This window comes from Nelumbo lutea, chromosome 6 (genome assembly GCF_056320005.1).
Source record: "Nelumbo lutea isolate HS-2025 chromosome 6, American lotus-T2T, whole genome shotgun sequence".
Classification (NCBI taxonomy): Eukaryota; Viridiplantae; Streptophyta; class Magnoliopsida; order Proteales; family Nelumbonaceae; genus Nelumbo; species Nelumbo lutea.
Window position 1 is genome coordinate 56,294,811 of NC_142689.1, and position 24,061 is coordinate 56,318,871.

Here is a 24,061-nt window from a genome sequence, read left to right on the forward strand (position 1 = left end):
AAAACAAAGCAGGGATGACTTCCATTAATCATTGTGAAAGGAGAAACAAAAGAAGAAAATCAATTTATCCATGAATCGCATGTGCAGAAACATGGATTGAAGACAAAACCTTAATTGATCGCCATCCAGGATCATTGTTTAGTCTAAGATGAATATAGTACTGCAGTGCAACTGACAAAATAGCCATGAACTCGGTTCCAGGAGTGATAATATTTGAATCAAAGACTTGTGACGCTTGTTTTGGCGGAAGTTTTCTGCCCTCCTTCTCAAACTCTTCTCGAAGCCGTTCTTCTTCAGCTGCCTGGACAAGAAGTTTGAAGAAACTGAAGTAACAAACATAAAAAAGGATCATCACTCAACGTCAACCCTAGCTATCTAGGGTCTTGGGAGGGCTAGACTGGATACAATTTGGGTTTCTTTTTTTTTTTTTTGGCACAAAGTAGCCACTCAGACTCGAGGCAGCAATCTCACACTTGCAGCCTAAGATTTTACCATTACACCAAGCAATGACTCCTTAAAGTAGTATAACTAAACAAATAAATTTTCTTCTTTATTTATCATCAAAAAAATGACTCCGTGAAGTAACAAACATAGCTAAATAAATATAACTCAACAATAATAGAATGTAACATCAAGCATGAAAGTCATCTCACTGAAATGGATCTCAAAATTGACATATTCCATGGCAGATTAGTGTATGACTATTCATCATTTATGCAGTGTTTGACCTGCCCTGAACTTGGAGTTCACAATTTAGCCATGGAATGGCCAAACAGGACTTATCTAGCCACCCATATAGTTGAGTAAAGGTGCTATTGTGTAGAACTAAATTGACCTTTGACCTTGTTTCTGATCCAAGAACAATAAGAGGATTGAGAAACAAAGGCAGATTTACAAGACAATTACCCCAATGCACCTACCGCTTCTGCTGCATCTTTGGCTGCCCTGAAACGCCTAGACCGTTGCTGATTCATTTTGGCCCTTGGAGCAACACCATCTGAACTTATTTTCAAATAGTTAATATTCTACATATTACAAAAATTGATTAGTGACACTATAAAAAGTAATACTTTATGACAATTCTCACCAATAGCCATGTAAAGAAGCTTCCTGGGCCGCACCATCACAAAAAGTCGATCAATATAATTGAATATGTTCTCAAATACCTCATCAAATGTTGTAGGAGAAGGCTGGATTAAACAAATAAATGAAAATAAATATGATCAATTAAAATATGCCAGCGCATGGTATATGATCAAATTCTACTAAATAAATATTTTTTTGAGAGAAAGTAAAGTATCATTGTATTAAATATGAACAAAATATACAGCAAGATGAAGTGCTAAAGGAACCAGAAAACAGATCTCTCTAAACTTGAACCCCACCCTGCTTTAAAAAAAGATTATCCTGTACAAAAAAGGACTCAAAACCTATGCCCCTAACCAGCCTGTTACCAGACAACCATGAAAACATCTTTCCCACAATTTTCTGAAAAATGGAATCAGTAGAACTTGTCTTATTTTTCAAAACCCAACTGTTTCTTTCTTGCCACAGACACCAAAAATCCACTGCTGGGGTTGAATTCCAAACTAATCTTCCTCTTTTACTCAAGCCCTCCACTCTCCAACCTTTTACAAAATCTTGTACTGAACCTGGGCAGCAACTTTTCACTTCAAATAATTGTGAGATTATGTTTCAGATCTCTGAAGAAAATTTGCAGTGTAAGTAATGGATGATTCACTGTTTCCAAGGAAGGGAATGAGAGATCCATCCCATGGAAGCCCAAAGATTGCGGAATAAGGGGCGAATTTCAAAAATTTTTCTCTCCCTTCAACTGGGAATCACATTCCCTATTTAAAAAATCATATTTTCAAATATCAATCTTGAACCTTAAATTGAACCAGATCTGAACCAAAAGGAATGGGAGAGAATAATACCTGATACGGAGAAGTAATATCTCCCAACGAAGGTGTTCACGCCCAAGGAATGATCCAAAGACTGCTCCCACTGAAGATGGCGCAGTGCAGGATGGAGCAGAATCAGCAGTGTTCTTCCCAAGAACTCTGTCCTTCACAAGAAACAGCAGGATGGAACGTGAGCACAACTTCCCTTTTCAGTCCTTTCTCAAAGAACTGATGTCAAGATCCAATCTTGACTTCTCCCACAGCTGGAGATCGAACTGGCAAACAGGGCGGCAAAAGCAGGGAGGCGGCAAGAGAGTATTCGCAGGCTGCAGAATTCTCTCTTCTTGATTTCAGCACTAAAGAGGATCTGATGTGTTTCTTGGTCTCTCTCAAGGCTGCCGCCCCCTCCTTCTTTTTGTTAACTTAAAATATCAGCTCCTAATCCCATTAGGAGCTGCTTATCCAAATCATATTTGGATCAGCCTTCTCTTCTAATGATAAGGATAAACCCTTATCTTATCTGCAGATTAGATTAGCTTTATCCTAATCTTATTAGGAGGTTTCTAGATCTGAATCACATTCAGATCTGGACTCTCTGAGTGGATAGGATTAAGACCCTATCCTAACTGCTAATCCATCTCAGAATTCGACCCTTTAATTAACTAAATTAATAGCCCAGTTCGAAATGGGCTTTAGGCCCATTAAGCTTATGTGCTCACTTAACCTTCCTAACTGCTGCCCAGTTGGGCTTCCTTGTATGGCGTGGGACCCAAGCATTGATCTACACATCAGCCACATGGGTTTGGCCCAGCCTTTATTACAAGGCCTGGTCGAATACACTGTTAAAGACAGTGCACCCCCTGAAACCCATCAAATGGGCTCTATGGGCCCAACACTTACCCTAAGTGGTCCCTGGGCCAAGCCACCTTGTAACACCCAGGGACTGTGGGCAGATGCAAGATTAGCCCATCAGGTATTATCCTCAATGGTCTTACACTTAACCTCTCAGCCCATAATGATCATACACTGCCCGACAAGAGAGAACCTCTCCCTCGGCTACAAGGAACAGTGTTGCACTCTCCACTTATATGGATCCCGGGAATTAAAACCTTTTGCAAACATTTTAGAAACCATAATGTATATACTTTTATATCTCATATAAAATATACTTCGCAAAAACAATTTTCAACGGTTGAAATCGGCTGCCAGCAGTCTTGGTTTCCAACAGTGAGAGTGCATCCCCGATCATTACCTTTGTCCGACAAAGGGGCTGATCCTGTCACTATGATCACCCACTCAGATGAATTCTCGGATTGTCCCAACATACCCAGGTTTTGACCCCCGCTAAGGATCTCACTGATTGGTACATCAAAGACAGTCCGATCCGACACCTAGTGCAGTATCATAATCGAGTCTAGGAGTCGGGAGTAACTTTCCAGTTTTGCCCATCAATCTCCAAGGTCCAGGGCAATACTGGAAATCTGATCCAGTTCAAAGATTCAATTAATCCCACACTGTATGTGCCTAGGGTCTCACCCCGGTAGCTGAGACAAGCCACCCCAACCGACTTGGTGGCACCACAGTGTCAGCCTTGTCAGGATAGGTCTCCCCAGACCGACCCACTGGCTGTGAACATTCTAAACTAACACGAGTCTCAATAAGTGTCCAGTTTAAGGGTAATACACAGAAACATACCAAGGGAACATGAATCAAATATGTACTTTTATTCATTTACAATAAACTCATAAAGTACATCAATTTTGATTGAAGTTAAGGGCATACAAAACTGTCTAACAGATGTCCTTCGCATAGGACACAGCTATTTGAGTCCAGCAGGGCACCTTTCCGAGAGAGGCTATCCCTAGTAAGTATTCTGTTGAGGTAAGCCGTCCATAGAAAAAATGAAATCTTTGAAGGCACATTTTTACTCCAAATATGTTGGTTGGAACTGAAAGTCCTTCTGAACTGTCCACCGCCTTGTACAAAGATTTGACTGTAAACTTTCCAGTCTTCTCCCACCTCCAGATTCTACCATCCTGCCTCCACTTGAGTACTGTAAAGGAGTTGCAGAAGTTCTGTCCATCCCTCCACTTCCCAATTATTTAGATTCCTCTTGAATTGTGGGATCCAAACCACATTAATGCATTATCATCTTGGATTTGCAAACCTTCAGCAACCTTAGCTTCCTTATTTGCTCCAACTTCAAACAAAACAGGGAACCTCTCGTTCAAAGGTCTCTCCCCACACCAAACATCCTTCCAGAATTTGACCCTCTCCCCACTTCCTACTTTGAATTTCACACCTTTTGCAAACCAATGGTAAGATTTCTCAATACCTTTCCAAACCGAGCATCCATAGGAGTGATTTGAAGTTCCTGGATCCCATCCCATATTTCTAACACCATACTTGGCCTGCACTACACTTTTCCACAGCCCTACTTGACTTTCCCCATATCTCCAAAACCACTTCCCCCGCAGAGCAGTATTGATACTTTCCACCCTTCTAACCCCCAAACCCCCTATAGCTTTGGGCTGACATACCTTGTTCCGGTTCACCAAGTGGTATTTCTGCACTTTCCAGCCTCTCCAGAGGAAATCCCTCATCTTCTTTTGATAATAGCAGTCATTCCTGCCAGATTGGGTACAAGGAGAGCAGATAATCTGGGAGGGAGGATAACACACTATGCACCAGGGTAACCTTGCCTCCATAAGAAAGATACTTGGTTTTCCAGGATGTAGCTTCCATAGTTGTCAAGGCGATTCATGGTCACCTTGCCCAAACGTCCCAGGTCTTACATACTAGGCGCCTGCCCAGAGACTTAGGCAGGCGCCTAATATACATATATAAGAAAACTATTTTTTTAATTTATTGTTTTGATTTTTATTGGTTGTTGTATTCTTTTAAAATACATCTGCTACATGGTATCATTTTAATATTAAGACAAGTTACAACTGAAAGTATAATCTCCATTTTCTTTTCTCTGTCAAAGGGTTTTCTTTCGATTGGAGAGGGAGGGGAATCGAACAACACTTCAAGCTCAAGCCCCAGCCGAAATCCATTGCACCTCAGCTCTGGCAGCGGCAGGTAAGTTTTTCTTCTTCAGTTTCTTCTTCTTCAACATTTTTTCCTTTTTTTTTCGGAAAAAAAAAATCCACCAGGCCAGGCTCCAGTCCTCCCTGATTAATAATGAAAAATGTATTCTTCTTCCCTGATTAATAATGAAAAATGAAAAATGTATTCTTTCTTATACTCTCTTCACTTGCTGAAAGTTTGCAACTGTCTAGACAATATGCCAAAAACTTTAGACCTTGCATAAGAGATTTACAAAGCAATCTTCAAATGTATTTGCAAATGCACGTATAGTTTCTTTCACTAATTCAAACTTAAAAGCATCATTTCCATAGGAAAAAATACCAAAAAAAGAAAAGAAAAGAAAAGAAGATGAATGAAGAAAAAAATCCGACAAACTCAACAGCTGAATAATAATTGGAAATAATTATTGCAATGCTGGATGCAGCGGGCACTAATATTTCTACCTATTGTCATAACTCAAAAGACGCTAGCAGTGTAGCAGCTAATGAAATATAACTATACAAGCCACTTGCCGAACATTTGGTGCATCTTCAAACGTATTTGCAAATGCACGTATAGTTTCTTTCACTAATTCAAACTTAAAAGCATCATTTCCATAGGAAAAAAAACAAAAGAAAAGAACATGAATGAAGAAAAAAAATTCCGACAAACTCAACAGCTGAATACCATTTCGAGATTCTTTTGCGTCATTAACAAAGAGTGTTCACCTATTTCCACTTCCCGAAACAAAGAAGAAAAAGTTGCCCGGTGAGGGAGAGAGAGAGAAGGAGAGAGAGAGAAGCATACCCGGTCTTCAGGATGAAAGCAAGGATGGATGATCCCGTTCATATCGAGATAGAGATTGTCGTATTCGATGTTATTAGGGTTAGGTTTACTGGTGTCAACAGGAATACAAATGCCATCGATTTCGACCGGTTCTTCTTCAACCACGTCCACCACCACTCGTGGATACTTCTCCGCTAACCACCTATAGAAGGCCGGGACTCCCATTGGCAATCAACTCGAACAGACGAACACCCAAGATTCGACTCAGTGCTCTTGAACAACCAGCAGCAGCAGAACCGGAAGCCACAAACCCTAAAAGAGGGAAAATAGATGGGAAGGAGAGAGTCGGGATGGAATATCCCCTTTATATATTAGAAGAAATTCCTTCTTACCAGAAATCCCCTTTATTTGCACTTTTGCAGCCGCTGTCCATTAACAACGAGGGAGGTCAGAGGTGGAGTTAGGACAACCGAAACATCCGTTTCTGAGGATGCATGGATGTTACATAAATATCTTCTTCGTATGCCAGGTCGTGCGTGTTCTGAATCCTGATCGGCTGATCCAATATGTCGGTCTTTTCCAGGATTTTGATCTTCACCACGAAATCACCCAGAGCGAGTTCGGAATTCGAATCTGCCCGGGCCAGTATTGTCCAGTCCGAAAATTTGTGGGCCTGGGTACAAGTTATTCTTCCAAGCCTGGGCCCACATCATGCAAACATTGCGAGCCGGGCCTGAGACCTAAAACATCTAGCCCCCAATATATAATATATATATATATACCCGAACAGCACAGCCCGACCTAGAAGATAAAATTTGATAGTATAATATATGTATTATATATTATATAAAATTTATAGTATATGTACATATTTGTAATTTCAAATAATATTATATATTTAAAATATGCATCTATTGATATATGCCTAATAAGGTTTACATATTTTTTCAGTAATTTTAAATATAAACAGATACAAATTTAAAATATATTCTTATTAATTTATATGCCCAATATGGGGTAGGGCCGAGCCAAGGCGGACCAAGAATCCAAAATGCTCTTACCGCCTCGTAAAAAGTAAAAACCCAACTTGAGCTGTCCAGCCTGACCCATAATTGTCCCCTATAAAAAATGTTTTGGGGATATAGTGATGCTTAGGTCCTTGAATTTTAGGAGGTGCTTGGGATTGATGATGATTCCTCTAATGAGATTTCTCATAAATCATTAATTTCTTAGAAATCAGAGAAATTAAATATTCAGTACCATTATTACCATGTTGGCCAATTTTTCAAAAACCAGCTATGAGTTTGTTTGGTAATGATTTTTCTTTTATGGGAATTATCTCCCCTATCCACATCAAATGCCACCTCATTTAAAAAATTAGAATCGGCTTGAAAAGATGAATCATTAAAGTTGGTAATTCCTCTTTCTAGGCTAATTTTAATAATTGATTTCTAAATGATTTTTTGATATCTTAAATACTGGCCAACCAAACAACAAAATAATCAACGATTTATGAGAACATTTTCCTTCTCGATATTGTATCTTCAAAACCCAAGTTTCAAACTTTATGAATGATATGTTTGTGTATTTCGTTTACTCAGTTTTCAATTTTGACTAAAATTTTAGGGAATTTTTTAGGGAATCTACCAATCTAGTGTTTAGATATGGTGAGGAATGGTGGTGAAGATGATGAAATGGTGGCCATGGCCACCTCTATTGTTGAAGAAATTCGAGGTGAAATTGGTTTTGCTATGGATGGAGGGGTTTCAGGTTGGGATGTACTAGGGAAGAAGTCGGGAGCTTCGGATATTAATGGTAGAGATCACATGGAAGGGTCTAAAGGTCGCCTTGAATTCTTTGAGAAAAACGATGAAAAGGAACTTTACTAAGGGTTCAAAGAACGATCGTATTGTTGAGTGGAATAAACTTTGAACTTTTAAGATTCACCGACAAATAGTCGTAAGCAAAAGTTAGAACAAAGAAAATGAAAAAAGGTATTGACCAAAAATAAGCATAGACTCACTAAAATAAAGTGAAATAAACAAATCATGGCTCTAATAGAAAACTGGATGGCAATCTAGGAGGGAAAGACAAATAAAGCTTGAAAATACTTCCCTCAAGGAGAAAGACTTGATAGAAAAGACAAAATTCATGATGATGCATTCCTAGACACTTAACTATCACCACAACTGTTAGCATCAGATTGTCTAGTGAAAAACGTTCTCCCTCCATATGATCCTCCATTGCAATAGATAACATCACAAGTTGAACTTCTATAACAAGTGAAATATTGGAGTGGCCTCGTAATCACTCTTCCTCTAATAGAATGGAAGAGATGCCATGCTAGAATGAGCAATCCACGATAGTTAAATCCAAAGGGCCAGCACTGACGATGATAGGTCCAAACCGAAGGCATTGTTGGGTTTTATTTTGAAAATTCGAGGAATAATGGAGGGATAATTTGACATTTCATTTTTCAATTAATACTTAACCATGATGTCAATTGTCAAAAAACTTGGGGTACTTTGAGACAATATGTAAATAGTAAGGGTAAAGTTAGTCAATTTCCTAAACCATAGGGGTACTTTAAGAAATTTGCCTTTATTATTATTATTTTTGTTGTTGTTGTTGTGGTGGTTGTAGTTGTTGTTATTATTAATATTATTATTTGCGGAGAATTTGATTGATTATGGTCCCACTTCTTCATATGTTTCCTTTGATTATAGTGTTGTTAGGATGTTTCTTTAAGTTGTTTATAGCGATAGGGGTATTCCTGTCATTGTACCTCTTATTATTATAAACCTAATATAAATAGCACTTGGGGCAACAGACTAAACAAGTCAGAACCCCTTTTCTCTTATATTATTTCTTTCTCCTATCTTCTTCCTTTTCTCTTCTCTTCATCTTTGTTTTCTTCTTTTTTGATTACTAAACAGGTCTGAACCTCCTTGGTTCTAGATGACTTGGTATTGAAGCTAGGTTTAAGATTGGTTAGGGCTCTCAAGTAGGTGTAGTCCAACCAACTACATGAAAGCATTTATAGGGCTGGAAGTTTCATCTTAACCTGCCAACTTCTTAGAGGTCATTAGTGATTGAAGAAGGTGCCCAAGGTTCAGAAAACATGGAGAGTTGTCTAGTGACCAGGAAGAATCAAAGAAAACAAGTTGCTTTCTGATTTAGGACTTAAATCAAATATTATGAATGGTGCCTAATATTTTCTGGGTTGTTTTTTCATTACTTTTTGGATTGACAAATGTCATAAATATTTTTTCTATAATCCTTTGGGAGGTTTGGTTGCTTTCTTGGACTGTTTTAAGGTTTCTTTGTGGACTGTACTTTTGGGTTGTGTTGTTTGACAATGTTGGTCGCTTCTGCTGCCCACCTTGTGTTCATAGAAAAGGCTTTGAATTTTTTTTTTATTATGGGTGTTGTTGGACAACACTTGAAATATTTTTTGTTGGAAAAGGAGTTGGACAATGTTGTACTTTCCATTCGGTGAATATCTATTGTTCAATATAGCATGAAAATGGCTAGAAATGAGAACAAACCATATAGAAGACTTGTAGGAGCTGGGAATTCCATTGACAACAGTTCATTTCATATTACTACGGTCAAGTTTGATGGAACAAATTATCTGGAATGGGCCCAATTATTATTATTATTTAAACGCATGTGTGCATTTACTAATGGAAATAAAATAACTATAGCAATGTAAATACAAAGTAGTTAGTGGTTGATGATTAGCAGTTAGTAAATAGTGAAATTCAATAATTGCTAAAAGTAAAGAGTTAGTGAAATTAGTAAATGCTAACAAACATTGAAATTAGTAGAGTTAGTAGCCTAGTAAGTGCACCAAGATATCTATATCTTGTAACTAAAAAGAAAATAAGTAAGAATAATGATCAAGAGTTGCAAGATAGTCAGATATTCAAGTTTAGGCAGATAGCAAAAAGTTAGAAACAGTTAGCATCAAAGTAATCCCAAAACTTGAAGGTGAGCAATAAATAAAGAATAGGAAAAAGAAAAGAAAAGTACATATATGATTTTTATAGAGGTTTGACAAACCTTGTCTACATCCTTTACCTCAAACACCCTTTGAGGATTTCAACTAACTGAAAACCAATTAGACTTTTAGGCATCAACAAAGCCTATACAACCAATAAGACTTTTGAGTACACGCAATTTCCTTCAATAGGCTTCTAAGTGCTATTCCAACCTAATTTGGTAGAACGTAGGAGTGTCTATCCAACCTATATTGGACTTTTAGGTGCCAATTGGATATCGAATGGTGTTCAATCTTAAAAAACCCCCTACACTCAAATGATATTACAATATAATACAATTACAGTAGGACACAAAGCCTCTCAATAGGCAGGTATTACAATATAGAACACGAACTATTTAGATGCAAGGGATAAACAAACTCGGATGCTCAACTTAGTAAGACTGTACAAGTTCTAAGGCTTCTCAGCTTCTCTTACACTTTAAACTATTGAAGCTTAGAAATCTCTTAAAAAAGAAGACTCTTGCTCTCAAAACATATACACTATATACAATGTAAGCACTTGTAAGCACCCAATTTTTGCTCGGTCTCCATTTTAACCCACTTCTCATACTCCAAATGCCTAATTAGACCTTGTCAACATCTTTAGAATATGCCAGAACCCTAGGAAACCAAATTTTAACTGAAATACCCTTGAATAAACAGTTAAGTCCATAAGATTCCCTTTCAATGGTCTCGATCACGCCATATCACCATACCTGTTACCCAATCAGACTCCATCACATGAAACCAAACCTTCAAGCAGCCAATCACACCAAATTTTAATCTTAAATCCCTTGATTTTGCCATTTTTCCATTAAAGATTCCATTTCGACAAACCTGACATTATGACAACTCACAAGCCTAAAACATACAATCCACACGCTCCCAATACGATCAAATCCTCACAACAGCCCCATAATTTAAATCCATGCCACTCCACTAAAGCCCAACTTAAAAATTCCCCTATTTATCCATTCATCATTCCAAGATTCCATTTCAAGCCCTCTCATTGGCCAAAATACTCATAACTTAGATCCTCATGATTCCCACACCGCTAAAGCCATCACACACTTCCATTAGACTACAGGGACCACAGGATACCCACCGCCCAAGTTTCAGATCCAAAAGTCCCCATTCTGCCATTTACACACAAAGATTCCAAATAGACCATTCTCATTGCTCGTTACTTTCAAAGTCTTAAATCTCCATTACGACAGCTCCTCCAAGATGCCCAAATCCTCCTAAAACCTCCATCAGACCCCTGATCGACTGTTCACCAAAATTTAGGCCCAAAATGACTTTTTTGCCCTTCATCCAAAAAGATTCCAAACCGACGATCCTCATTTGCCGTCACTCTCCAAATCCAAGATCTTCATCTAAGCTCATCATCTAAGACCCCTAAAACCGACCAAAACCTCCATCAACTTCTCGACCAACCATCCGTCCAACTTTATACCTTAAAATGTTCATTTTGCCCTTCATCTAAAAAGATTCCAAACCAATTGTTCTTATTGGTTGCCACTCTTGAAATCTTAGATCTCCATTACGATAGCTCCCCCAATATGCCCAAATCTTCCTAAAATCTCCATCAAACCCCTGTGTCCACCAAATATAAGGCCCAAAATGACCATCTTGCCCTTCATCCAAAAAGATTCTAAATTGATTATTCTTATCGGTCGCCACTATCGAAATCTTAGATCTCCGTTACGATAGCCGCCCTAAGATGCTCAAATCCTCCTCAAACCTCCATCAGGCCCCTGTGTCCACCAAATTTTAGGCCCAAAATGACTATTTTGCCCTTCATCCAAAAAAATTCTAATATGACGATCCTCATTAGTTGCTACTCTCCAAATCCAAGATCTTCATTTAGGCACATCATCTAAGACCCCAGAAACCTACCAAAACCTCCATCAACTTCTCGATCAACCATCTGTCCAACTTTATACCTTAAAATGTCCATTTTTCCCTTCATCCAAAAAAGATTCCAAACCGACAATCTTCATTGGTTATCACTCTTAAAATTTTACATATGCATCAGGGTAACTCCCTCGAGACACACAAATCTTCTTAAAACCTCCATCAAACCCCCGATCGACTATCCACCAAATTTCATACCTTAGAATGACCATTTTGCCCTTCATTCAAAAAGATTATAAATCGACGATCCTTATTGGTTGTCACTTCTCAAATCTAGGATTTCCATCACAACACACTATCTAGCACTCCGAACTATATCAAAACCCTCATCAACCTTCTGATCGACCATCTGTCACATTTCAAACCTTAAAATGACCATTTTACCCTTCACTTAAAAAGATTTCACATGAACCATCCTCGTTGTCCGATACTCTTTAATTTCAAAATATCAATTGTCATGCATCATCTGATACCTTTAAACCCATCAAAGCCCCTTGATTGACAATCCAACAATTTTTAGACTCTAAAATGACCATTTTACCCCTTATCTATAAAGATTCCAAATCGATGACTTTTATCGGCCACCACTCTCCTATTTCAAGATTTGCATTGCGATATACCTAGACCGTGCCATCACCTTCCTGAACACCTGGATAAATCTTCCTCCATTTTTAGACCCAAAATGACCAATTTACCCTTTCATCAAGAAAAAATATTGATTTGACGCCCTCGATTTCTCGACACACTCTAGATCATGATTTCTCACTCTAACACACACCCAAGGCCATCAAACCCCATCATTGCCCTTTTTGAACACCTTAGAACCTTCTTGGAAAATCTTGTTACAAAATTCCCCAATTTACCCCTTCATCTACAAGGATTCCAATTCATATGATCCCGTTGTTTAAGATAAACCCTAACATCTTAAATTTTAATCTCAGCCCTTGAATTCTACACATCATACCTCCTTGCACTTGCCATCTCATTGCAAAAACCCCCTTTCTGTTTTTTCATTAAAGTCCCTACACATTTATGAAAATCACCCAAAACTCCCTATCTACCCTGGGTGCAATCTTAGTCGTAGATATAAATCTCCCTTGCTTTTCTACCCTAGGATTGACCTAATCAACAATTAGCACTCCCCAAACCCTAATTTCTAAAACCTTAGTCACCCCTTCTCTCCATTCCCTCTCAAAAGAATTCGGCCATCCTGTTTTGATTTTAAATTTTAAATTTCAACTTTTGAAATCCCTTCTTCTAGACATTAAAGGAAAGGAGACAAGGGAGAGCAAATCAAGGGGAGCTGTCCCATAGCCAATTAAATTCGGTTTAGGAGGAGGAGCCAATGAGGAAAAAAAGGAAAAAATAAGGAAACTCTAGGAACCTTTCCACCCTTAGATTAGCATCAAAACATCTAAACCCTCCATCCTTTCCAAACCTTAAAGATATCCTAAGAGAAACCCTAACAAAACCTTAACTAACCCTCCCCTTTTCAGTCCAAGCCTAATTAAACTAAACCTAATTTAGTTCTAATGAGACTAAACCATTCCAATTGAACCAAACCAAACCGGCCCTACCCCATTCGATTTAACAATAAAAAAAGATAGAAAACCTTCTTCCTAAAGAGACCATCAAACTCTCCCTCTCACTCATTTCTTCTTCTTCACAACCAACCTGAAACCCATCTCTCTCTCCTCCCCCCCAAAGCTTGGAGACCACTGGACCCTTTCATGCCCCATCTTCTTCTTCCTTCCTCCATGAACCCTAAACAACTGAACTAAACCCTAGCCTCCCAATCTTCATTTCCCTCAACCTCTACCAATCCAGCACCACTGAACTCTCCCTCTCATCATCTTCTTCCTCCTCTCATTTCACCTCTTTCCCAACTAAAACGCCACAATCAAATCTCCACGCCCCATCCAAAAACAAAAGAAAGAAAGGAAAAAGAAAAATAGCAAGGACCTCCATTTGGTCTGCAAAGAAGAAGGGAAAAGAAGAAGAAAGAAGTTAAGGAAAAGGTCTGCTCACCCAAGGAAAAAGAAGAAAAGCTCTCCCATTTGTTCCAAGAAAGAAGGTAAAGGAAACTCCTTCCTACCCCATTCGGCCAGTTAAAGAAACCCCAACCCTTTCGACCCTCTCTTTCTCCCCAAAATCTCTCTCTAGCTCTCTCACCCTTACACCTAAACCAAAAATCCCGTACTCTTTCACCCTTCATCACCTTCTAGTTCCCCAACTGAAATCCACTCATTCACCCATCACCCTCATCTTTGTATTTCTCAACCCCAAATCAAAATCTAATTCCATCAAAACCCTAGTTCTATTAACCTCAAAACCAAATCCTTTTTCTTCCTTTCCACCATCTTCCCTTCTCATAGCCTAAACCTCAGAAAAACTCCCCATTTGGTCACGTGGAAAAGGCAAGGAGGAAAGAACAACAAGGAAAACATTCAGCCCTAAAGTCTTAGGGACGAGTTAATCCCAAGAACAAAGCATGGAAGGAGATTCAATCATTGCATTTGTGCAATCCCGAAGTCAATATTTCAGCATCATCCACTCTACAAAGTGATTGATCAAAGGCTACAAAGAGGTGAGTTATTCACCTCATCCCTTTTTTATTTTAATTTCTTTTTATATTTTCTTCAATTTTACTAATGTTCTAGATATATTTTTTTTCAGCATTATGTATCTTGTTGGTTAAAGACAGTTTTTTTTTTTTTTAAGTTGGTGTCATAATGTTTAGGTGTAGGAAACATTGGAATGAGTTTTAGAACATTTGAATGAAAAAATACATGTATTCACTAGTGTTTCTTTAACATAATGTGAATCAACTCAATGCTGAAATGTCATTGGTTTCATAGTTTTTAGGTTAGGCATTACTTGATTTAGAGATAATGCATGTCTAAATGTTTGAATGATTTAGGTTTTACTTGATTTAGATATGGTATTCATGTTTGAATCATTCATTCTTTGAATTCATGTTAAACTTGTGAACCCAATGGGAGAGGAATTCCATGGGGGATAAAGTCCTTGTGACTCAATCCCTTTACACCTCAAGTAAGAATGTGGGAAGTTTTGGGTAAAGAGGGGGTGGTTGTGTAGACAACCATCCCTTTGCTTCTCTAAGAGCTTCCTACACCCGGAAAGAGGGAAAAGAGGAGGACCCAAATGAGAGGATATCTCCTTTGTGGTAAAATCCTCTTTGAATCAAAGGCTTTTAGGCTATCAATTTATCTTGAATTATCCACAACACCGGTTGTTTTCTTTATTAAAATGAGCAAAATTCTTAAAGTACCCCTAAGTTTTAAGAAATTAACTAACTCTACCCCTACTGTTTACATATTGTCTTAAAGTACCCCTAAGTTTTTTTGACAATTGACTAAGTCCTCTTTATCACTAACATTTGTTAACGGAAAGATGAAAAGACTATTTTACTCATCATTCTTTATTAAATTTTCAAAATGAAACATTTGAATAACATCTTGTTGTTCTTCTCCATCTTCTCAAAGGATTTTGTCAAAATAATGAACTTTTGGAAGAAATAGTTTTGCTTCCATGCAATGAAACTAAAAACAACTAACAAAACCAACAACACTGAATATCAAACATCTAAAATCATGGTGATTGAGCTTCTTCTTCACACTTACACCACTAATGAGAAAAGCAGAAAATTTTGGATTTATGAGAAACTACAATTGCCCTCATAATTCATTTGCCACTGTACTATCTCCAGCTATTACAAAATTAATGTATCACTAATTAAAAATTTGTAGAAATTAGGATATTAGGAATTCATGCTCAACCCTTAAAACTTAATTCAATGTGGCCTTTCACAACCACAATTTAAGGATAGAAATTCACAAAAAAGAAAGTGCATCCCTAGTTTAGTTCTGTTTTAGGTTAAATCAACATTTAAAAAAAACTAAAGAAATGGATTTTCAACCATATCATCTAATGAACAAATCCGTTAGTATTCAGAACACAAAACATGTTAGACTAGTAAACCTAATCCTCAAGGATAAAATATAAGAAATTTGGACAAGTTCATCTCTTAGTTCTCATCTAACTACAAATTTTTCAATTTTAACTACAGGGAAAAGCCAAGAGATAGAAGAAGCATCATCTTGCCACTAATGTTGCTATCCCGAAACAAAGTTGAAAATTCTAAGAGGATCAAGTTGAAAGGAGCACGACTTGATAATAAAAATGAATATTTAATGACTACTCAGTTTCAGATTTCATCCAAGTAGGATATGTTCGTCATCCTTTTCTCATTTCTTTGTAGATTTAACTGGTGTCGAGTGCAAATCACCCTTCAAAAGGCAATGGTATATATGATGTCTCTTAGCTCTCATTCTTATTGTGACGTGTGCATTTTTTGTTGTTGTTTTTGTCATTTTTGGATTGATTACATCATTTTTTTATATTGGTTGATGCACATGGTTTACTTTTTGCATTTCTTTTTCACTATATTCTCCCTTAGCTTTATCATACATGTCTTTATTAACCAACCTCTCTCCCTATAAATTAGAACTATCAAAAACTTCATTGCAATAATGTTGTAGAGGTGGGGAAGATAAAACAAAGATGAACTATGGTTGGGTTTTATTTTGAAAATTTGAAGAACAATGAAGGGAATAAGAAAAATTATATAAGTTACGTGACAACGCACTAACAATAGGGGGGATTTTGTTAATTGTTAGAAAGCTTAGGGGTAATTTAAGACAATATGTAAATTAGTAGGAGTAGAGTTAGTCAATTTCCTAAAACTTAGGGGTACTTTAAGATATTTTCTCTTTTTTGTTCAAGCCAAAAACCTCTTATTTATAGATTGAGGAGCAAGTGACCATTTTTTAGTGATTATAGGACTTTTACCATTCATATAAGTGGTTCAAAGTGTCCTCAACAAATATAAGGCATACGAAAAATAAAACTAGATATTATTCTTTCAAATGGTTAATAATTTAACAAAGTAGTTGACTACAATCAATTGGAAGTCACTTATTAGATGAAAGGAAGAATCTTTTTTCTCCTTTAGCTGATTGGTTCCTCTAATCAATCAATTGATATGAATTTTCAAACTTGGTTTGTTAGAGGTAGTGGACTATACATTTTTTGGGTAGTTGATTATGGCATACTGTTAGGACATTTTATGCCTCAATTGTCAAGCGTAGTCAACTATGGATTTTTGGGTAGTCGACTACTTCATAGTGCTAGGGCATTTTATGCCTTGACTATGAAGGGTAGTTAACTACTATTTCGTAGTGGCCTTAATTGTCAAGGGTAGTCGACTATACATTTTTGGGTGGTCAACTATTTGCAATCCAACACTTAGAAGCCTCATAAAATGGTTTGGGGATCTTTCCCTTGGCTTTCAAAAGTGTTTTTCAACATTTCAAATCATGATTTAAGCCTAGGAAAGCCTAGAAACCAAACCATTTCTAGCATTGATCTCTAAGATTAATTTCACCAAGTTTGGTAATGTTGAAAATCTTGTGTTGTGCATCTTAGGTAAATGATTACATTAAAAACCTAAAAGATATGACACTTAGCCATAGATTTGATTGTTCTTTCATCCTTAATGAGTTATTATACCACAAATCTTCTTGAATTAAATCAAAATCATTTTAGCCCCTTGTAGTTCATTCATTTTTTGAGTTTCTTGAAAAAATCCTCAATTTTAAAAAGAGTAGTGGTGGTGTTGATGATGTTTAATTCATTCAATTAAATCAAGCAATGCTTCCACTTTTTCTTTAGCAATATGCTTATAATGATTTTAGCTCATAGAAACTTACTTGGATTATCTACATACAAGTATTAGTACTTTCAATGAGTTGTTCTCACTAAAACACCTAAGATCAATAAATGATATGCTTTTTGATTTGGATTGAGTAGATCTTAGATAATGCTAATAAATTACAGCTTTAAAAATCCTCAAACCAAATATTCTATTATGCGTGGTGTAATCTTTAATACAATTTGGGCCATTCTATTAGGCTTATCCCAATTGGAAAGCTCAAATAACATGCATACCTATGTAAATAACAAATAGGGTAAATCTCTGAAAACTCCCTTAAAATTTTTCATCATTGTTGAAATGTCCCTTGAAGTTTCATAATTGTAATCACCTCCCCTAAACTTTATGACAAAGTTGCAAGTATGCCCCCTTTATTAGAATCTTCTAAAAGAAGGCATAAAAATGTCCAAAATACCCATGTAGTTATTATTGAGGCAATGTTTTAAAAGGCGTAATGGCCCAAAAAGGTGAGGCATAAGCTTTAATGCATTGCAAGGCATATGCCTCAAAGTTTAAGGAAAAAATTAGTTAAAGTTTATAAATTGCTGAAAATAACGTATAATATGCCAAATTAAATTGATAAAAAGAACACATATCCCTAAACTAGTAGTTTATAGGCAATAAGTTTCGCAATAAAATAATACCTAATCAACTAGCAATTATAAACATTTTACATTTCATGTAAAAAAAATCAATTCAGAAGAAAGGAAACAATTTAGTTAAAGAAGTAAACTAATAATAATAATAATAATAATAAACAGTAGGATGGAAGGTGATGAATAGTAGAGGTATGCAAATGAATAGTAAGGTTATGCAGAAAGATAAGAAAGATAAACCATACGGCAATGAAAGAGAAACAATATTCAAAGAAAATTTGTATTCGGAAAGTACTATTATAAAAAATCTTAACAATACTTGCAGAGATATAGCACACATAACACAATAGTAGATGCTTTTACAAAGATTACAAAATGCTCTCACAAATACAACACTCAACTTGAAAGCGCTCAGAAAACAACACTCAAATAAGACTAGAGGACTTATGAATTTTACACCCAAAATCTTGCACACCCTCGTAATGAAAGGAGAGTGGTTTATATAGCGGTGGTAGAGCTTTTCAGAGAGCCTTCTTATTCGATCTTATTGTTAAGGCATCTATAATTGAGATACCTTTTATCTTTTCCTACTGCGCATCTAAATAACTGAGATACTCCCTTATCACCTTCTTGTCCTATTAGGAACAACTGTCTATTCTTGTACTGTTTCGGATGGGCTGGAATTTTTAAACAGTGATTTGACTATGGTGCGGGCTGAGTGAGCGGACACTTTCTGTCTCGAGGTCTTTTGAAATTCCTTTACTTTTCTCTTTCATTTTTTCAGTCATTCATAAGGACATTTGTTCGAGCTCTAGTGGGTCCAAGTCTGGAAACTTGCTTCGAAGCTTGTCCATATAGGATTTAAAGATGGACTGGAAAATGTCATCTTCTTCTACGGTAGGTTTGAGGACATCTGTAAGATGAAATTTGTCCCACCATTTTATTTCAATTTTTCTTTTGATGGCTGGGGGCATCCAATAGATATCCAAGTGATAACTCCATTTCAAAATCCAGGGAAAGCGAAATGTTTTGAAAAACTCAAACTGCTTTACATGCTCATATTCTAGATAAGCTCTTCCTTTTCCAAAGGCTTTATATTTGTCCATGAGCTCTTGGTGAGGGAAGATATCATCGGAAGCTCCCCAAGAGGTCCACCAAACATATGCTCAGTCAGGACGGGCCTCGAAAATCTTCGGAGAACCGAATGAACCATGAATGCCTGAAAGCAGAATTTTGCAACAGGAATACTCTATACCAAGCGTCTTGATAATCCCAGTAGTTGAATATTTTGGGTCTCTTATCGATAAGCTTAATTATAAATTTCGACTTGCTTACATTGCCCCTGGTCGACAGAGAGATAAATTTAGCTATTACTAGCTTGGAATAAGCTAGTTCTGTCTTATTTGGATCCCTAAAATAATGCTGAATTCGAGGAGACCCTATGTGGAGAAGAATTTCTTCATAATATTTTTGATCCTTATTTTGTCCACAAACAATGAAATGATACCCATTTAGGATAGAGAGGGCAAGGTGTTGAAGGGCTCCTTCTGGGTTGACATGAGTGGAGACGGCGACAGCTTCTTCTCTTGAGATAGTTCTCACGAAATCTGATGAATTATTCAGGTATTGGCTGGAATTAGCCTCTACTATAGCAGGAGATGGTTCCCTAATTAAGGGAGACATTAATGGGGACTAATTAATCCTTGAACTTGCTGCGATCTCATAATTAGATCTTGGATTGGACTCATTAGTCCTTTTAGGGCGCCCGAACTTAGGACTTGGAAGATGAAGTCTTTTATCTGTCATCTTTAATTAGATAACCTTGTAAGAATTCCCTGGTCAAGAAATCTGGTAAAGCATTATCAAATCCTTTAATATATTTAATATCAAATTCGAATACCAATAAAATAGCTTGCCATATAGTAAATAATTGTTTTGAAACCAAGTTTTTCACATCTTTTTCCAAAATCTCTTTGGCTGATTTACAATCAATTTGGAGAGTAAAATGTTGGTTTATCAAATCACTTTGAAATTTAGTGATGTAGAGGACTATACTGAGCATTTCTTTTTTTACAGTAGATTTTTTTTTTGGGTATCATTCCAGGTTTGTTGAAATGAAGTGAATTATCTCATCTTTTCCATCTTTCTTTTGCTTTAGGATTCCTTCATATCCAATATCACTAGCATCGGTTTCTACTATCTTTGGAGATCTTAGATGATGGATGTTAAGGCAGGGAAGGGTTTTTACCCTTTGTTTAATCCTTCTCACTGTTTGAGTGAGCTATTCACTCGATTCTAGAGGATTCTTTTTCAATTGTTTTTCAAGTAATTGGCGATCTTGGGCTATTCCTTTATAATAGTCTGCTACATAATTTAGACTGCCTAAGAATCTCTGAAGTTGAGTTTTATCTTTGATTTCATCAGGAATTTTATCAGCAAATTCTATCACTCTCTAGATGGGCGCCATGGTTCTTTTGGATATCTGGGAACCTAAAAATCTGATTTCTGTTTGATAGAGTTTCATTTTATCCATTTTCTTTCATCACACGAAAGAATATGTTCAAGTGTTTCCAGATATAGAGGAAGAGTAGATCAATACATCATCAATATACACTACTATAAATTGAGTGTGAGGGGTGAATATTTCATTTATAATTCTTTAAAATTCAGAAGGGGTGTTTTTCAGCCCAAAAGGCATCATATTCCACTCATGGTGGTCGAAGGGCACTGTGAATGTAATTTTGTATCTATCCTTCTTTTTCTATTATAATATGCCAATAACCTGATTTTAGGTCGAATTTCAAGAATATTTCTGCATCATATAGATGGCTTATTAGATCTTGCTTATTAGGAATGGGGTATCTAATCCATCTCAAAGCTTTGTTGAGGGGTTTGTAATTTATGACGAGTCTCGGTACTCCTCTCTCTATTTCTGTTGCGTTTTCTACATAGAAAACATGACAGTTTCAAAGGGATTTGCTTGGTCTAATTAGACATTTTTTCTAGTAAATATTGGATTTCTTTTTTTTTTTTATAGATTTTCAATAACCTATTATTGATTTGAATTAGTTTGGCTTTTGTAGGAATCTTTGATTCTCTAAAATCCTCTTCATACGGTAATTCTACCGTATGCTTTTTCCTATGATAGAATGCACTAGGTGTTTTATCACAAATTTCTTTTGTTAACTTTTTTTGGAAAATTTCAATTTCTAATTGCATTTTAGGTTTTTTAATATGCTTAATTACCTGTTGATGATTGAAATTCTAGGTGTTGATGATTGAAGTTCTAGGTTTTAGCAAAACTCATAAGTTACCAAAATTTCTCCTATTGTTGTGATTTATGAAGAATCGATTTGACATGGAAGGATGGACAACAAGAATGGGTTGCCCAAAATAACTTCTTGTCTTAGGTCTTTTACCATTAGGAAAGTAGACTTTAGACAAGTTCCTTGGTTGCAGATATGGGCTACAGGGATCTTGTATTTTATCTCAAGTTTTCTTCCATCCGCTGCATTGACTTGTTGGGATGTTTTCTCAAAATATCTAGAAGGCACAATTCCTTCTTTGATACAGTTGATATATGCACTTGAGTCTATTAAGTCTATCACTAAGAGGCTGTAACCGTTGATTCTAAGGGTAATTCTAGAATACCATTTTTGGTATTTGACTTCTTCTATAGAGTATATGAACTCTCCGTTGTTTCCGACAAACTCAACGGAACTTTGTTCCAATGATTTTTTTGATTGATTCTCCTAGAATTTTTCGGCTTCTAATTGATCAACCCTTAATTTGAGGGTTTTTAGTTCTTTCTTTAGTAGATTGACTTCTTCTCGTAAATCCTGTATTGTTGGAGGTTGGGAGGTTTCTGATTAAAACCTTCTAATCAATTCTTTATAAGAAATTATATTCTTTTCATTTAACAGTTGTTTGGGTTTTTCCTTGTTCACTCTTTCAGTTCTACTTTGCAAGGCTGCCAGTAAGTATTTTTTCTTTGATTCCTTATTAGGAATTTCATTAAGTATTTCTAAAAGATATTCTTCATCTAAGATTAATACGTTAAGTTCTCCTGACTCTTCTTCAGAAGTAATTGATTCACTCTTGCAAGTGCATATGTCATTAGCGTAACATTTTTCTAAAGAGGTAGAAGACTCTCTTGTAGAGACTTCTAGCTCATCTTCTTCTTCTTCCAACTCGTTTAGTTTCTTAGTGATGGATTTATTTTTAAAACATTTATTAGCAAAGTGGCCCTTTTGTTCACACTTAAAACAAGTTGGGACTGTTGATTTTTTTATTATCAAAAATCTTTTAGGGTTCTTATGGGATTTCTTTTCTTTTTTATAGTAATTTATTTTCTTTTTAACCATCCTAGTAACAGGAGGTTTAGGAGTCATTCCAAATTGGTAGCAAAAATCTCCTAATTCTCTTTTAGAATTAAGTTTTTCTTTTTTAACTTGTCTTTTTAGTTACATATCATTACATACTTCCAATCCTATTTGATTTACTATTTGGATCAAGTATCCTAAAGAGTAATTGGAGTACAGGATTCTACCGCCTCCTATTTGCCTAAGGTAATTCTTAACATTTTTTGCAAATACTAGCGAGTGACCAGAAATAAATTGCTCTTTCCAGAAGTCTTGTCTAGAATTGGTTAATCTATGTACTTTAGATAAGAATACATCTTTCTACAATGTAAATCAGATAGGGTTTTACTATTAGACAATTTTGTATGCCCTTAGCTTCAATCAAAATGATGTACTTTATGAATTTATTGTAAATGAATAAAATTGCATATTTGATTCATGTTCCCTTGGTATGTTTCTATGTAGTACCCTTAAACTGGATACTAACAAGTGGGTCGGTCTAAGAAGACCTATCCTGACAAGGATGACACTGTGGTGCCACCAAGTCTGTGGGAGCAGATTTTGGATCCTTCCTTGGGCGTGAACGCCTCCATTGGGAGATACTACTTTTCTGTATCAGGTATTATCTCTCCCTACTCCTTTTAGTTCAGATTTGGTTCAGTTTATGGTTCAAGAATGATCGTAGAAAATATAATTTTCTAAATGGGGAATTCGATTCCTAATTGAAGGGAGAGAAAAATTTTTAAAATTTGCCCCCTTATTCCACAATCTTTGGGTGTCCATGTGATGGATTTCCTATCCCTTCACTGGTATCAGAGCCATGGTTCAAATCTTGAACCATTCTATTTCAGATCTGAACCTGTGCAAATAGGGAGAAGGCGTTCTACCCAATTTGCGCAGATATGGGTTTTGGGAAATTTGTTCCCAAAATTGAAGGGCAAATAATCTGAAATTAATATAAATCTGATTATTGTTTAGAATAGTTCTTTATGATTTTCTTTATTTATGGGCTATTCATACAAAAGGAGATCGAATTCTTGGTTTGAGCAGGGAGAACTGCAAGATTTGCAGTTTCTTGAATTTATTTATTATATTTGGTCTGTAAATAAATTTTTATTTTTATTTTTAGACTCAATGTATAGGCATTCGATCTGATGTAATTATTAATAGAAATAGGATTTCTATTTAATTTTATTTTGGATCAAAGATGGTGGCACAGAGAAGGAGATTTCGCAGATGAGACATTCGCTATCTGCGATTTGCAGTTTGTGAAACTACAATCTGTGATCTAAACTCTGTTTTGCAGGATGGAGTGTGCAAACAACCCTGATTAACTGATTCTTGATTTTCTTTTCTCAGTTATTTAATTTTAGATTATTTTCTTGAATTATAGATTTAATTAAAGATCAAACCCTAGACCCGTTTGAACCAAGATTGGTTCAAACTGTTAGGACCAAATCTAGGGTTTAATGAAGGCTGAAAGTCAGCCCTAATTTTTCCACTAATGGGCCTGAGGATTGATTTTTAATTAAATGGTTAATTCGGCCCAACCTATAAAGGCCCAGTTTTAAATAGTTAAAACTGCT

General features: G+C 36.3%; 1 protein-coding gene across 4 annotated transcripts in view; it reads right to left on the minus strand.

Moving 5' to 3' along the window:
• Positions 1-6,421, minus strand: part of LOC148848980 (5'-3' exoribonuclease 3-like) — a 63,117-nt gene extending 56,696 nt beyond the window's left edge. For 2 of the 4 annotated variants that reach the window (XM_088949736.1, XM_088949733.1), the window contains exons 1-5: positions 6,155-6,421; positions 5,784-6,074; positions 1,088-1,190; positions 921-997; positions 110-301 (exon numbers count right to left, since the gene is read on the minus strand). In XM_088949736.1, coding sequence (XP_088805862.1) covers positions 110-301; positions 921-997; positions 1,088-1,190; positions 5,784-5,987 — 576 coding nt within the window. In that variant the 5' untranslated portion in view covers positions 5,988-6,074; positions 6,155-6,421. Of the gene's footprint in view, positions 1-109; positions 302-920; positions 998-1,087; positions 1,191-5,783 lie in introns of all 4 variants that reach the window. The other 2 variants (XM_088949735.1, XM_088949732.1) reach the window with 1 other exon arrangement.
• Positions 6,422-24,061: the final 17,640 nt, after the last annotated feature.